The following is a 15,584-nucleotide window of genomic DNA, read 5'->3' on the forward strand; positions in this document are numbered from 1 at the left end:
ACTGAGCCTGCTTCTCCCTCTGCCTGTGTCTCTGTCTCTCTCTCTATGTCTTTCATGAATAAATAAATAAAATCTTTAAAAGAAAGAAAAGGATTGCTTTCACTGTATCCTAAGGGTTTTGAATTTGAATGGTTGTATCTTCATTTTCATTAGTTTCCTTGAATGATTTTTTTTAAGATTTTATTTATTTATTCATAATAGACATAGAGAGAGAGAGAGAAAGGCAGAGACACAGGCAGAGAGAGAAGCAGGCTCCACGCCGGGAACCCGACATGGGACTCGATCCCGGGACTCCAGGATCGCGCCCTGGGCCAAAGGCAGGCACTAAACCGCTGAGCCACCCAGGGATCCCCTCCCTGAATGTTTTTAATTCTTCTCTAATTTCCTGATTGACCCATTCATCTTTTAGCAGGATGCTCTTTAACCTCCACATGTTTGAGTTTCTTTCTTTTCTTTTTTTTTTTTTTTTTTCTTTTCGTGTTTAAGTTTCTTCCAAATTACTTCTGTGATTGAGTTCTAGTTTCAAAGCATTCTGGTCTGAAAATATGCAGGGGACAATCCCAATCTTTTGGTATCGGTTAAGTTCTGATTTATGACCCAGTATGTGATCTATTCTGGAGAAAGTTCCATATGCACTTGAGAAGAATGTGTATTCAGTTGCATTCAGATGGAAAATTCTGTTTATATCTGTGAAATCCATCTGGTCCAGTGTATCATTTAAAGCTCTTGTTTTTTGGTGATGTTGTGCTTAGAATATCTGTCATTTGCAGAAAGTGCCATGTTGAAGTCTCCTACTTTTAATATATTATTATCTAAGGATGTCTTTACTTTGGTTATTAATTGATTGATATACTTGGCAGCTCCCACATTCGGGGCATAAATATTCATGATTGTTAGGTCTTCTTGTTGGATAGACCCTTTAAGTATGATATAGTGTCCCTCTTCATCTCTTACTACAGTCTTTGGGATAAACTTTATCTGATATGAGGATTGCTACCCCAGCTTTCTTTTGAGGACCATTTGAATGGTAAATGGTTCTCCACCCTTTCATTTTTTAGGCTGGAGGTGTCCTTACGTCTAAAATGAGTCTCTTGTAGACAGAAAATAGATGGGTCTTGCTTTTTTATCCAGTCTGAAACCCTACGTCTTTTGAGAGGATCATTTAGCCCATTCACATTCAGAGTAACTGTTGAAAGATATGAATTTAGTGTTATCGTATTACCTATTCAGTCCCTGGTTTTGTGGATTATTTCTTTGGGCTCCCTCTTTCTTTTACAGGTCCCTCTTAATATTTCTTGCAGAGCTGGTTTTGGTGGTCACATATTTTTTCGGTTTCTGCCTATCTTGGAAGCTCTTTATCTCTCCTTCTATTCTGAATGAGAGCCTTGGTGGATAAAGTATTCTTGGCTGCATGTTCTTCACCTTCAGTATCCTGGATATATCATGCCAGCCCTTTCTGGCCTGCCAGATCTCTGTGGAGAGGTCTGCTATTAGTCTAAGATTTCTCCTCGTATAAGTTAAGAATCTCTTGTCTCTTGTTGCTTTAAGGATTTTCTCTTTATCTTTGGAATTTGTGAGTTTCACTATTAAATGTTGAGGTTTTGAATGGTTTTTATTGATTTCGGAGGGGGAACCTTTCTATCTCCTGGATCTAAATGCCTGTTTCCCTCTCCAAATTAGGGAAGTTCTCAGCTATGATTTGTTCAGATATACTTTCTGGCCCTCTCCCTCTCAGCATCTTCTGGGAACCCCAATTATATGTAGGTTCTTCCTTCTCAGGTTATCATTTACTTCTCTTAGCCTTTCCTCCTGGTTTCTTAATTGTTTATCTCTTTTTTCCTCAGCTTTCTTCCTTACCATCAATTTGTCTTCTATGTCGCTCACTCTTTCTTCCACCCCATTAACCCTAGCTGTTAGGATATCCCGTTTGGATTGCATCTTATTTAATTTATTTTTAATTTTGGCCTGATCTAAATTCTGCAGTAATGAAGTCTCTAGAGTCCTTTATGCTTTTTTCCAGAGCCACCAGTAGCTTTATAATTGTGTTTCTGAATTGGCTTTCTGACATAAAATTGTAATCCATAATCTGTAACTCTGTAGCAGAGAGTACTGTTTCTGATTCTTTCTTTTGTGGTGAATTCTTCCTTGTAGTCATTTTGTTCAATGCAGAGTGGCTGTATGAATGGGCTGAGTCAAGAATATTAACCACAACCTAAGTAAATTTCACCCTAGATGATTCTGATGAGGTCAGAGACCAGAAGATAAAAGAAAAAGAACAGAACAAAATAAAAGGACCACTAAAGTGAAAATTTTTAAAACAAAGTAGTAAAAAATAAAATGCCCAAAATCTCAAAGAAGAAGAAGGGGAAAAAAAAGTAAAGAGGAAAAAGAGAAAAAGAAGAAACAAAAGGAGGGGACTGGGAGATGGTGGTGGTGAAGAAGTTGTAGTGGTGAGAGAATGTAGTCTACCTGAGGGGTCCTAGAGGGTGATCCTCTTGGTTCTTAGTGTATTAAGTTCTGTATGTTAGAACTGCTCAGTGGTAAAGTGCCTGCCTTCAGCCCAGGGCATGATCCTGGAGTTCCAGGATCAAGTCCCACATCAGGCTTCCTGCATGGGGTCTGCTTCTATCTCTGCTCTGTCTCTGCTTCTGTTTCTGTGTCTCTCATGAATAAATAAATAATATTTATTTATATTTTTTCCTAAAGATTTAACTTATTTATTTATTCATAACATATTTATTTATTCAGGATCACGCCCTGGGCCGAAGGCAGGCTCTAAACCATTGAGCCATCCAGGGATTCCCCCAGATCTTTTTTTTAGAAGATGGTCACACCTAAGTTTCTATAAACCAGCAATACTTGTAGAAAGCCCCACCAAAACATAAACATGATAAAAGAGGGGGGCAGAATGCAAATGAAGAGAGAATATAATCTCACAGAATGAATCAGCACAGTATTCCACTTGGTTCTGGGTGTATACTGGTAATGTTTTAGAAGGTATTAAGTTCCACCATTTGTAGAATGCAATGAGGCAGAGAAAACAAAAAACACAAAACACTTATATCTCGTACATCTCCCAAAATTAAATTGAGTATGTTGAGGGGAATTCAGAAGTGGAAAATATATCTAAGACATGTAATTTTAGAAATCTGAAAGTCAAAAAGGAAGAAACTTAAAAATGAAGAGCTTGCTAGAAGTGAAAACTTTTCTCTCTGTAGTGCTCCAGCTGTTCTCTCTTTAAATCTCAGGTCAAATTCATAGGTGTTCAGGATGTTTTGAAAGTTATCTAGGTAAGTTGGTAGGACCAAGCGAGTTGAGGACTTTCCCTCAACTACCCTTCCGCCATCTTGCCCCCTTCCTTAGCTCTTAGTTTTAACTTGTTTTTCTAGTGTAGTCATTTGACAGAGATGGTTAGAAATAACATCCACCAATTAGTCACTAATTAGAATGTTTCTTTCATTTCCTGTTTTTGTACTCTTTGGAGTACAGATACTAGTAAGTAGTAAAGTGTCAAACAACTAGGTGGCTATTAGAAGCAAAAGGCGTTATAATTTACATAAATTAAAATTCCTCACAAATCAATATTTAATACATATTTGTGTTCAGTTTTACAGTCTGATCATTTATACAGGTTTGCTAACATATATACATTCCTCTAGTCTCAGCTTGTTACACCATCATTTCAACAATAATTAAATGTTGATCATTTAGTATTATAAATCATAATCTCATATTATGTTGCATACTTAAAAATTCTCCATAAATGCATGCTAAGTTGTCCCAAATGGATATTTTTAATTTTTTAAAGATTTTAAAGTAGTATCAACACCCAATGGAAGGCTCAAACTCACAACCTCAAAATCAAGAGTCACACACGCCACCAACTGAGCCAGCCAGGAGCCGCTCAAAGAGATTTTTTTTTTCTTTTCTTTTCTTTTCTTTTCTTTTCTTTTCTTTTCTTTTCTTTTCTTTTCTTTTCTTTTCTTTTTTTTCTTTCTTTTCTTTCTTTCTTCTTTCTTTCTTTCTTTTCTTTCTTTCTTTTCTTTCTTTCTTTCTTTCTTTCTCTCTTTCTTTCTCTTTCTTTCTCCTTTCCTTTCCTTTCCTTTCCTTTCCTTTCCTTTCCTTTCCTTTCCTTTCTCTCTGTCTCTCTTTCTCTCTTTTTTCTTTTCTTTTCTTTTCTTTTCTTTTCTTTTCTTTTCTCTTGTCTTGTCTTGTCTTGTCTTGTCTTGTCTTGTCTTGTCTTGTCTTGTCTTGTCTGACAGAGCAGCAACTGAGCCTGCAGGCAAGCCTGCATAGGGGGAGGAGCAGAGAAGGAGGGAGAGGGACAGACTCTCCAGCAGACTCCACACGGCCTGGCCCAAGACTCAGTCTCATGACCCTGAGATTTGAGATCATGACCTGAGCCAAACTAAGAGTAGAATGCTCAATGGACTGAGCCACCAAGGAGCCACTTTTCACTAAGGATGCATCATAGACTATGGATGTCCTGTGGCCTAAAGGTGGTCCTTAGAATTTGTAAGTGAAAGTAAACCCTTTGGCAGCTATGAAGGCAATAATATTGTCTCTTAACTTCCTGCTGTCTTTGATGAGTAACACCTAAGGATGTTAGCTATTTTTAGCTGAAAAATAAAAATCATGATACTGGAAAGAGATTCTTTGCAGCGATACTTTCTGACAGTTCTTAGGCTTAAAATGACAACTTTTGGAGAATATATTTTACATTGAACATGAAAAATAAATTACTGAGTTGCCTGGCTGGCTTGGTAGGTAGAGCATATGACTCTTGATCTCAGTATTATAAATTCAACCCCCACAGTGGGTGTAGAGATTACTTAAAAATAAAATCTTTTAAAAAATTAAAAGTAAAATAAGTTCTTATTGAAATGAATGAACTTGCCACCATTCCTACTAAAATCACTGTTAAAAAAATATGAAGACCTTTTTATTACTATTCTGTTAGCACATTAAGCATTTTACTCTTGCAAACAAACAAAAAACCAATTTTTACAATGGAGAAGCTGTTGTTAACAGGTCATTCAAGGAATGCTGCTTCAGCACACGTGATATTTTCTATTCTAGCAGACCGATAATATGTGCATTATACTTGTCAGTATTTGGCCTCTGTTTTCTTTATATTTGAAAATGCCTTATATAAATAATACTGTTAGATGCAAATGAGTTTTTAGTTCATATTTTCAGTGTGCATTAATATCATGTTAAAAGCAAAGTACTAAGAGGGGAATGCCTGGCTGCCTCAGTCAGTGGAACATGCAACCATTGGTTGGGGTCCTGAGTTTGAGCCCCATGTTGGACATAGAGCTTGCTTAAAAAAAAAATTTAAAAGCAAAATACTAAGAGAAGAGAGATACAAAGTCCAGCTTTGGAAACTGTAAAGCTTCTATTTCAAGATCTCCAATTTGAGTTTACTTTCTTCTCTCTTGAATTCATCTAATGATGAACCTGTTGGGGGTTGGGGAGACACACAGCCTTTCTAATCACATATTTCAGTTTTAATCATGGCTCTGATTTACTAGTGGTGTATTCTTAAATTACTTAAGTTCATAGGGCAGTGATTTACTCTTCTGTAAAATGGGAATAATAAAACCAGCTTCAGAGTATTGTTGTAAAAACTAAAAGAGTGTAGTTAAAGCTCTATCCTGGCACAATGGATGTTAAATATGTGTTCTCTCCTCCCTCCCCCTTCACTCCTCATCAAACTCAGTTGATATCTTTGAAATGAAATGGAATAACAGTTTCATTGGTCAGTTATAAGCTTCCACATAAGCTGTTACTCTAAGCCATTGTATAGGATATTTCTTTTGACTCTGAGATACTGATGAACGATGGAAAATCTTGTTATAATACAGTTATAAAGAAGGATTATGTATTTCCACATATTAGCCCATAGTAACAGTGTTTTGTTGATCAGGTTACAACAGATGAATATCGGTATACAACAAGTGCTCTCTTTGTTCCCTGTTCTCGTCACAATTGCTTAATTTAATAAGAGGTAATTGATTAAACTCTGCATTGTTGTCAGGAAACTGAGGAGGGTGGCTAAAGTACAGGAGATACACCCCCCCCCCCGCCACCCTCACACACCATCAAGCTTTCATGTCCTCTAACGTGTCTGCATGATTTCTGACAGAAGGACACGTGTAAATTACCAGATTGCTCCCAAATAATGCAACATCTAAAAACATTTCATTGCTTAGGAAAAACTCGTGGAGGATTGGGGTTGTGTGACATCATCTCTTTCTCCTGGATTTTTATTAATCAGATAAGGAAATAGAAAACGGAGACATTGTGTTCTCAGATACTGAGCATACCACCCCACCCACCTCAGTTCTGAAAGTTACAATTCTATCTTCTCTTCAGTGTTTACCAAATGGTCTTGTCCCTGCAGATGTCATTTTTATTAAAATTTATAATAGCAGCAAATAGCAGCAACATTAACCAAACACTTTCTGGAGCCAGGCAGCTAACTAAGGGATTTTATGTGCATTATCTTATTATCCTGCATAGTAACAACATTGTTATTATTTTCTCATTACATGAATGTGAAAACCAAGGGTAAGACAGCCTATGTAATTTGCATATGGTCACAGAACTAGTTTGTTGCAGAATCAGATATTATTCTGAACTCCGAAGCCCATATGTTAACCATTCTACTATCGATCCTTCCTCTAATGACAAAAATGGAAGCCAGAAAGGCAGAAACTTCATGGTCTTCAGTGACTGCCATACACCGTGTTTTCCAAATTTGTTGACCTGATATTTGAAACCTACCACAGGCCAATTCAAATTTGCCTTTGAAACCTTATCCCCTGCTGTACCCCACCAGTATCAGTTTACCGCTCTGACCAGGCTTACTTTCCTTATCAAAAAATTATTTCACATTGCTTATTTAAATCCAATCTGTCTTTTCCATGAATGACAGTCCTGTATGCAGATAGAATTCATACTATTACTATCCTAAAGTCACTTACAATTGCATGACTTGATAAACATAGCATATTGTATTCTAGGATGGGGGGGTGCCGGGAGGAGATACCAGTGTTTGAAAAGCAGTAATTTCTGGCCCATGGCTGATTCTCAGTTTATGTTTCCTCATTTCCCTTATTGACCTTTAATGATGAAGGGCACATACTTTGAAGCCAGACACATTTGTTTATGAATAGTATCAGCTCCATTTCTGATTGTAATAATTGAGTCAAATCATTCAACTTCTCCACACTTTAGTGGAGAAGCAGGAATAATTATAGTTCCTACTTCATTGACTTACTGTGAAAATTAAATTAGATTTTATGTCTAAGACACAGTAAATGCTTACTATATGTTAATTGCTATTATTATTATAAAAGATTTTTTTAGGATATATTAGTTCTTTATTTTTGTGTGTCTTTGTGTTTTTTTTTTTTTTTAAGTAGGCTCCACACTGGGTATGGAGCAGGGCTTGAACTCATGACCCTGAGATCAAGCCCTGACCTGAGAGTCGGATGCTTAACCCACTGAGCTACCCAGGCGCCCCTATTAGTCATTATTATAAGTAAATTATATGTTACTATATTAAAATTTTTAATATAGTAAGCCCCCCAACTTCCATGCACATTACAAGCATTTAGCAAATGCTGTTGGGTTTTTTAAATTGAGATATAATTCACATAGCATCAAATTCATCAAGTTGGTGGGGTTTTTTATTTGTTTTGCAGTTTTAAAATTCTAGTTAACAGTGTAATATTAGTTTCAGGTATACAATATAGTGCTTCAACACTTCATCCATCACCTGTGCTCATCACAAGTGCCTCCTTAATCCCCATCACCTATGTCACCTTCTACCCACACCCACCTCACCCTGGTAACCCTCTGTGTGTTCTCTAGAGTTAAGCTTCTGTTTCTTGATTGGCATCTCTGTCTCTGTCTCTGTCTCTCTCTCTTTCTCTCTCTCTTTCTCTCTTTTTCTTCCCCTTTGTGTGGTTGCAAATGCATCAGGTTTTAACTGTAGGATTTAAGTCAAGTCCACCACTGCAAGGTGTCTGTATGTGACCTGCTGCAGGGACCTGAGGGCCTGTTGGAAGAGACATATCCAGGCTGGAGTCACCAGCCCTGCTGGAGGAACTTGAGACAAATGAAGACGTAAATAATTTTTTGCTGTTCCCTAAAACCATTTTCTGATCTTGGTTAAAAAGAGAGAGAGAGAGAGACTCTAAAACATCTGTGCAATGGTTTGATTTCGTTGTTAGTACAACTTTTTTAAAATTTAAAGAAATGTTTTAAAGCATTATTTGAATGCTTTAAAAACTAAGGTGAAGTTATTTGTAAATACAATTCAGTTGTGCGTGCTGCTTAAAATGAGACAAGATGAAGCATTGCTCCTATTTTTAGATATGTCTGAAATCATCCTCAGCAAATATCAGTGAACGCTTACAAGCACTAGAAGCACTTATTTTTGTTTAGGTAAAATTGAAGTGAATGTGTTGTGTTAAAAAACAATACTCAAAAAAAAAATACTCAACCGAGTAAATTTTAAAGATCTTACTGGCTTTATCTAATGATTTATGACTTGAGCAGCCTCCATTCTAGCAGATAGAAAGGAGCTCTGAGGAGTTGTACAAAAGAAAAGACTTTCATAGACAGAAGGGAGCAGGAACAAAGAAAGTTATAGTCGGCAAAAAAGCAGATTCATGATTTTAAAGGGATCTGTCGGGCAAGTTACCCAAGTAGTGCTAATTGGGCAATTTCTGAGTGCCTGGTTTAAGATTCCATTTCTAGGAGAGCCAAAACTGTAATGAAGTCTCTGTTTGGTGACATGGGGCTTCACATAAGTGACTCCATTTGGGGCTTGTTTTCTTGTTTTTAACAGTTGGCTGTGGATTTTACAGTTACAAATGAGGTAAAAAGCTGATGGTTAGAGAGTTGCAGACTCTCACAGTCTGGGCTCTACCTCACCCACATTCTTTGTAGTGAGATTCGAATGAGGAAGTAAGATACCCAGTATAGCTGGTAGGCAAGTATTTAGGCCCCACTGGTTTTTCTTTTCTTTAATGCTGGGCATTTTTCCCCCTTAAGAATCTGTGCTTTCTGAGGTTTTGAATTTGCCTAGCCATTGCTAGGAGAGATAGGAAAGATAATGAGCTGAATGGCTGGAATTTGACACAAGAATAATGGTTTTTCTTTATTTACCTTTGCATGATTTTTAAAGAAAGCTAGGATTTAGCTTATTTATCTTTTACTTTTTGTTCTTTTCCCTTTGTAAAAGCTCAGTGTGTGTTACTGGACCATTCTGAAATCCAAAATACTCTCAAAAGCTTTCTTCTATTGATACTTCTATGACTTCTCATTCTTCTTTACTCTTTTGTTCTCACTTGAGTTTTATAAGGTACACTCCTAAGTGTGAAACCTACTTGGAATATTGGGTTTTTGTGATTAAGAAAGTACTTGTAGGGGCAACCCCGGTGGTGCAGCGGTTTAGCGCCGCCTGCAGCCCAGGGTGTGATCCTGGAGACCCAGGATCGAGTCCCACATCGGGCTTCCTGCAGGGAGCCTGCTTCTCCCTCTGCCTGTGTCTCTGCCTCTCTCTTCGCTCTCTCTGAATGAATAAATAAATAAATCTTAAAAAAAAATAAAATGTTTAAAAAAAAAAGAAAGTACTTGTAGAACTTACAGTGGTTTATGCCAATACCATGAATATTTTGTGGAGATCTTTTAGAACTGTGTACATTCATGTACACTTCATGAATGTTTATGTTGAATGATTTAGCAACAATTAGACAAGCGCCGCTGGGGATGGAAGAAGAACATCTGTAGGGTTCCACCTGTGCATGTGGAGTGCATAGAAGACCCTCTGCCCTTGATAGCACATTTCTGCCATGGTGCTTTTCTCCTGCTTTCCATCTTATCCTGATTGTATGGCTGTTGTAATGAGAATGTTCAACGAGTAGAGCTGAAGGCCTGGGAAAAAGGTCTTTACAGCCACTCTGTGGCTCTTTTTAAAGACATGCAATCTATTTTTTAACCTATTTGCTCCTTTCATTTGAATTCTACTATCATAAAGCTACTTTGCTTTGCTGCATTTAGGGAGAACACAGAAATTAGAAAATGTTCACCTCTTATTCAGGCTTTTCTTGACTTGTTTTGGCTGTACCTAAATTTGGACACATGAGAATAGATGTTCTCCGACGGTCAGGAATGGTTCATTAGATTCGTACTCACTCAGGATGACCCAGGTATGGTTTTTGTTAAAAAGTAATAATCCTAGAAGAATGATTGTTGGAGCAAAATCAGCTACCAGAGTAAAATCTGTCAATGTAAGATGTTAAAACAGCACTTAAAAATCATTAAAGATATATATGTTTAAAGATTTTATTTATTCATTTGAGAGAGAAAGAGGAAGAGAACATAAGAATAAGAGGAAGAGAGAGAAGTAGACTCCCCGCTGAGCAGGGAGCCCGATGTGGGGCTCCACCCCAGGACTGGGAGATCATGACCTGAACCAAAGGCAGATGCTCAACTGACTGAGCCACTCAGATGCCCCTCACTAAAGATAGTTTGGTCTCTAAAATTTTTCTTATTTTATTGAGATCTGGAGAGGCTTTTTTTTTTTTTTTAAGATTTTTTATTTATTTACTCATGAGACAGAGAGAGAGAGAGGCAGGGGGAGAAGCAGGCTCTACACAGGGAGCCTGATGTGGGACCGGATCCCGGGTCTCCGGGATCAGGCCCTGGGCTGCAGTCGGTGCTAAACTGCTGAGCCACCCGGGCTGCCCCGGAGAGGCTTTTAAAAATTATTTTGTAGCCAGTATGACCTCTAAGTTGAAAGACTGTGAAGAATAACTAATAAAAAGTATCACAGCTGTCATGGAATCCTCTTCATAGGCAAAAGAGTTGACCTGAGAGAATCCAAAGTAGGGTACAAGGTAGACTGCATTGGTGGGGACACATTACAGCAAGCCGGGGAAGAGGGTCTTTCTTAACCTCTGGGATTAATGTTACCCTTTGTTTTTTATCCTGATAGAGATTAAAAAGGTTTCCACCTTCACATCCCCCAATAAGCCTATTTAATGAAGGGAAATTGGATACTTAGCTTTGGACTATTTCTGAGCGCACGTGAAAACCTCTAATCTAGTCCATCCCTCTCAATTTACATGACCATGAGGAAATTGAAACCTAAGGAGGTTGAATGACTTGCCCTGGGACAGACAGCCAGCTAGTTCCTGCTTGAACTGGCGACTGCCTATTGGTTACCACTGACGCCTTGTTTGCTGCTGCCGGTTGGATATACAGTCCTCTCCTGGTAAATTTTAGCAGCAAATGCTGCTGCTGCACCCCTTGGTCTCAGGTAATTCCCCACCCCCACGCCTTTTTATGGTGTTGCTGCATGGTGGGAAGAGGAGGACTGCAGATGCAGGTGGAAACAATCCTGGGAGATCCGTGGGATCAGTTCATGGGGGAAAAGGCAAAAAGGATCTTGTAAGGGAGTAGAGGGTTGTTGGTAAATAGGACTATAACGTGCCTGACTCCTGAAGTTTGGGGAGGGCATGGTAGCTGCTGCTTCTGAGACTGGAGACAATATCTTAAGAAAAGGCCAGTTCAAAGACAGGTTTTTAAATAGATCATGGGTTTTCAAAAAGCATGTTATTTTGTTGGGACCACAAGTATACATTTAATTGCAAGAGAAAGTAAACCTTGGAATTTTTCCTGCCTGGGCTCAAAGTCATATATGGAGGACCATTTTAACGGTGACAAAAATGAAAGGTGCAAGTCTAACTTAGGGAACCCTTGCTCTAGAATATGCATGCATTGTGGCTTTGGTAGAGGACCTCTTCGATTTAGGAAAGAAATGTTATTCATAATTCTAGTGGCTGTGGCTAATTAGAACAGTCTTTTGAAGGTAATAAATCAGAAGCTTTAAAAATTACCTATTTACCTGAGAACCTGTGTGGAATTCTAAAAGGATTGAATCATGTAAAGTCGTTAGCTTCTGTTTATGTAATTTTAAAAGTATCTTCACAGCCTTTGTTTCTAACAACGTTTTGTACTCTTAGAGCCCTGATGCCTAAATATTTTATGAGTTTAATACACCGCAGTTTAGCTATTTGGTAATGTTTTTCTGGTCCTTTTTTTCCCTTGCGTTGTGAGTATTCTTAACCAAGAAGATTATCCCTTGTTACACTGAATTGCTCTCCGGGGTGCATAGGCAACTGCTCAAATGTGGTTTGTACTTCTTGTTTGCCCCTGGGCAGTTGCCAGCAGGGAGTAAGGCATTATGGGAAGTAGTTTCTTTACCTTCCACAACAGGTGTCTTTGTCAGTACACCTTATTCAGGTATCATTGTGGAAGCACTGAGTCACAGTAGCAAAGAAAAATATGAAAGTAAGAGGAATTGCTTTCACATCTAGAGAATGGTGCCGCAAGATAAACCTGAAACCTTCTGGTGCTAGTGAATGCATGAAGAGGTTCACAGTATCTTTTACAGTACTTCTGAAAAGATAAAAAGGAATTTAAAAGGTATGAACTGCCTGGATGCTTTATGAAACCTTTTCTTTTGATGATCGTTTAATTTTTACCGGGTTAGTCAGCGTTACGATAAATACACTGGGAACTTTTTAACCAAAATAAAGCTTAAAGACAAAACCGCATTGTAGAAAAAAAAATTAAGTAGAAATACTTTCCTGGCCCCGACAAGGGTTAAGCACAGTTTGAAGCTGTTTTAATCTTAAAGATTTATTGAAAGTATTGCATTTTCTGTCAAAATAAGCCTATTAGACATTGCTTGTTTCCTAGCAATAAGGTGTTTTTTTTCCTTCCGTGTTGTGTTTAATCTAGAATGCTATAGCAATTGCAAAACTCTCCTAATCATATTTAAATGGAAGAAGGTGCTATTTAAGTAATCATGTTAATTTAAGTGAAGATACTTAAGGAAAATAAGGGAAAATAGACACCATGAATCTCATTCTAAGTTTTGTCTTCTGAAAAGCAAACAATTAAACAACCTAACAATACTATTGATAATTAGAGCTAAAAATTCTGACCAGTATCTCTATTTGATTATAAACAAACATTGCCAAATTGATTTCTAATTCTAACAAATCATATTTCTCGTGGTACTGCAATGTCATAATCTATAAAAAGCAGAGAAGATAATAGCTTAATTAGAAATTTTGGAAAAACAACTTTCAGAGGAGCTTCATTTGTTCTCCCCTTTTTTATTTGCTTAATACTTTTTCCATGGAATTAGCATACATTATATTTCCTGGCAATTAGGACCACCTTGTAATGATAATTATGGGGCAGCTTTCAAATTTTTCACCAGGGCATATTGAGATTCATTTATGGTTTCCAACTACAAAACACTTCTGGTGGCTAAGATACCAGTTCATGGCTATCTGCTAATATGGGTAATTAAACCTCTAAGCTTTAAAAAAAAAAAAAAAAAAAAAAAAAAGGAGAACTTTTATCTATGGGAGAAAAACCAGAAGTTTAGAAATGAGACCTTTGTGTTGCTTTCTGAGTAACTACAAAAAACAAAGTCCCCCAAATCAAGAATTTTATTTAAAAAAATTTTTGTGTGTTTTTAGTGGGAGAAGGGGAAATGATAAATAATTGATATTGCAGATATTGCACTGTTTCATTTTTTATATTTTGGTACTTTTTTTTAACAGAAATAATCAGAGGTGAAAAAGAATCTCTTTTTTTTTTTTCATACCTCAGGAGATAATTTTTAACTTCACCAAGAATTCTCTAAGTTCTGAAAAACTAAAGGTTGCCATCTATCTCTTTTCCATGAATGTGAAAAAAATAAGCCGTAAGAAAATCCACTTCTCCAAGAAGAAGAATCTTGATATATATAATACTGAAGTAAGAAGATAAAACTATAAAAGTTTCTAATTACCAAGAACATAACCTAAATCAGCTTGGGGACTTTTGTTCTGTTTTTGCTATAGGATATTTCCAGTTAGAAAACTTTCATTTATTTCTCTTTTGTGAAGCTTAAAGAAGATTTCCCCAAACTGAACTTTCCAGCTGCTGTGTTAAGAATGCAGAAGGTGTTTATAGTATATACTTCCTCCACAGATAAGAGACCTCCCTTAGTTTTCTACTGGGGGGTGAATTGCCAGACAAGCCTATGATAGCAGCTGCTTTTTTTTTCCTTCTGGATTTTTGATACTCCGCCCCCTCAAACTCAGGTGGGTGTGGGCATTGGCACTGAGCTGCAGTAGGATTTTTCCTTGGATAGTCTGGTCTGGAGCCGGGGTAGCAGCTGAGCTGTGGAAAGGCCAGCTGGCAAGATGATGGAAGAAATCTCCATTATGGTGGCCTACGACGCCCATGTTTTCAGCCAGCTGCACGATGAAGACTTCCTCACTAGTCTGGTGGCCATCAGCAAGCCTAGGTCTATGGTAGGTGGTGCCTTGCACACTACTCTGGGGCTGTTTTTTCTTTTCGGATATGACAGCTGGACTCCTCTAGCAACTGAGAAAAACTTCCTGGTAGTTAAAATAGAAGTATTGCTTTTGGCTTTGTGTTCAGGCTACAACAATGTCTATAGATTTTTAATGATTTGTTTACATCACTAAACACTATTATATGTGAGTAGTGCATTTTGGAGGGTTTTAGGAGCAAAATGTAGGTTAATACTTTGAATATGTAGTGAGGGTAAGAGGAGTGTTATAGTGGCAGATAGCAGTTTGTCCCATGTGTTTGTCTTACTGTATGTATATGATTATTAGGTGAAGGTTACCTACATTTAAACACATACGATTCCATCTTTTTGAAGCAGAACTTTTTTTTTTTAACCAGTGGGCAGTAGCCTTAGCACTGAGAATCGAACTATCTAAAAGTCAGATAACTCAATGTTTACAGTATTACTAGGAACTATTATGAAAATAACTTCTAGTATAATTCCCATATGGATTTAATGTTTTTTAACCATTCTCCATGTGCATGTCCTTACATAATAGAAAAATGAAGTTCTTGCAAAATGTTTGTTGTTTCTTTTCTGTAGATGTCATTCTTATAATGGCTATCGAGTTTAAGATAGCAGTGAGCCATACTTTTTAAACTAACTCTCCTAACTATTGCCATAGTAACCTCTTACTCATTATATTTCATAGTACTCATGGCAACCAGTAGAATGAAAGACTATATCATAAAAGTTACCTTGCTAATATGAAACGCTGATTCTCTATTTTAAGGCATAAAAACCTTAAAAACATACTATGGCAATTTCATCAATAAATTACAATGAACAACATAAAGGGGATTTCATGATTGATTTCAAAAGACTTAAGGACTATATTAACTAAATGTAGTCTATTGCCATTGTTTAGATGCTGATTTGAACAAACTATAAAAAACATTTATAAGATAATGACCACTAATTAGATATTTAATGCTGCTAAGAGGATTATTCATTTTTATGCAATAGTGATATTATAATTATGTTAAAAATGATAATTTATAGATATATATTAATATAATTAATGAAATGTCTGCAAAGATTCAAAAATATTTGTGATTCACTAGAGGGGTTGGTGGTGTGGATGAAGCTAGATGACTATATGTTGATAATTGTTGAAATTGAG

The 15,584-nt window shown here is 37.1% G+C and overlaps 1 protein-coding gene across 11 annotated transcripts in view; it reads left to right on the forward strand.

Moving 5' to 3' along the window:
• Nucleotides 1-15,584, forward strand: part of RABGAP1L (RAB GTPase activating protein 1 like) — a 737,000-nt gene that overhangs the window by 624,529 nt on the left and 96,887 nt on the right. The window contains exons 1-2 of one of the 11 annotated variants that reach the window (XM_041753572.1): nucleotides 11,422-12,507; nucleotides 13,662-14,399. The exons of 7 other annotated variants lie outside the window; for them this stretch is intronic. In XM_041753572.1, the coding sequence (XP_041609506.1) occupies nucleotides 14,289-14,399 (111 nt within the window). In that variant the 5' untranslated portion in view covers nucleotides 11,422-12,507; nucleotides 13,662-14,288. Of the gene's footprint in view, nucleotides 1-11,407; nucleotides 14,400-15,584 lie in introns of those variants that run through there. 3 more of the 11 variants (XM_041753579.1, XM_041753597.1, XM_041753563.1) reach the window with 3 other exon arrangements.

Source organism: Vulpes lagopus, chromosome 1 (assembly GCF_018345385.1).
Source record: "Vulpes lagopus strain Blue_001 chromosome 1, ASM1834538v1, whole genome shotgun sequence".
Lineage (NCBI taxonomy): Eukaryota > Metazoa > Chordata > Mammalia > Carnivora > Canidae > Vulpes > Vulpes lagopus.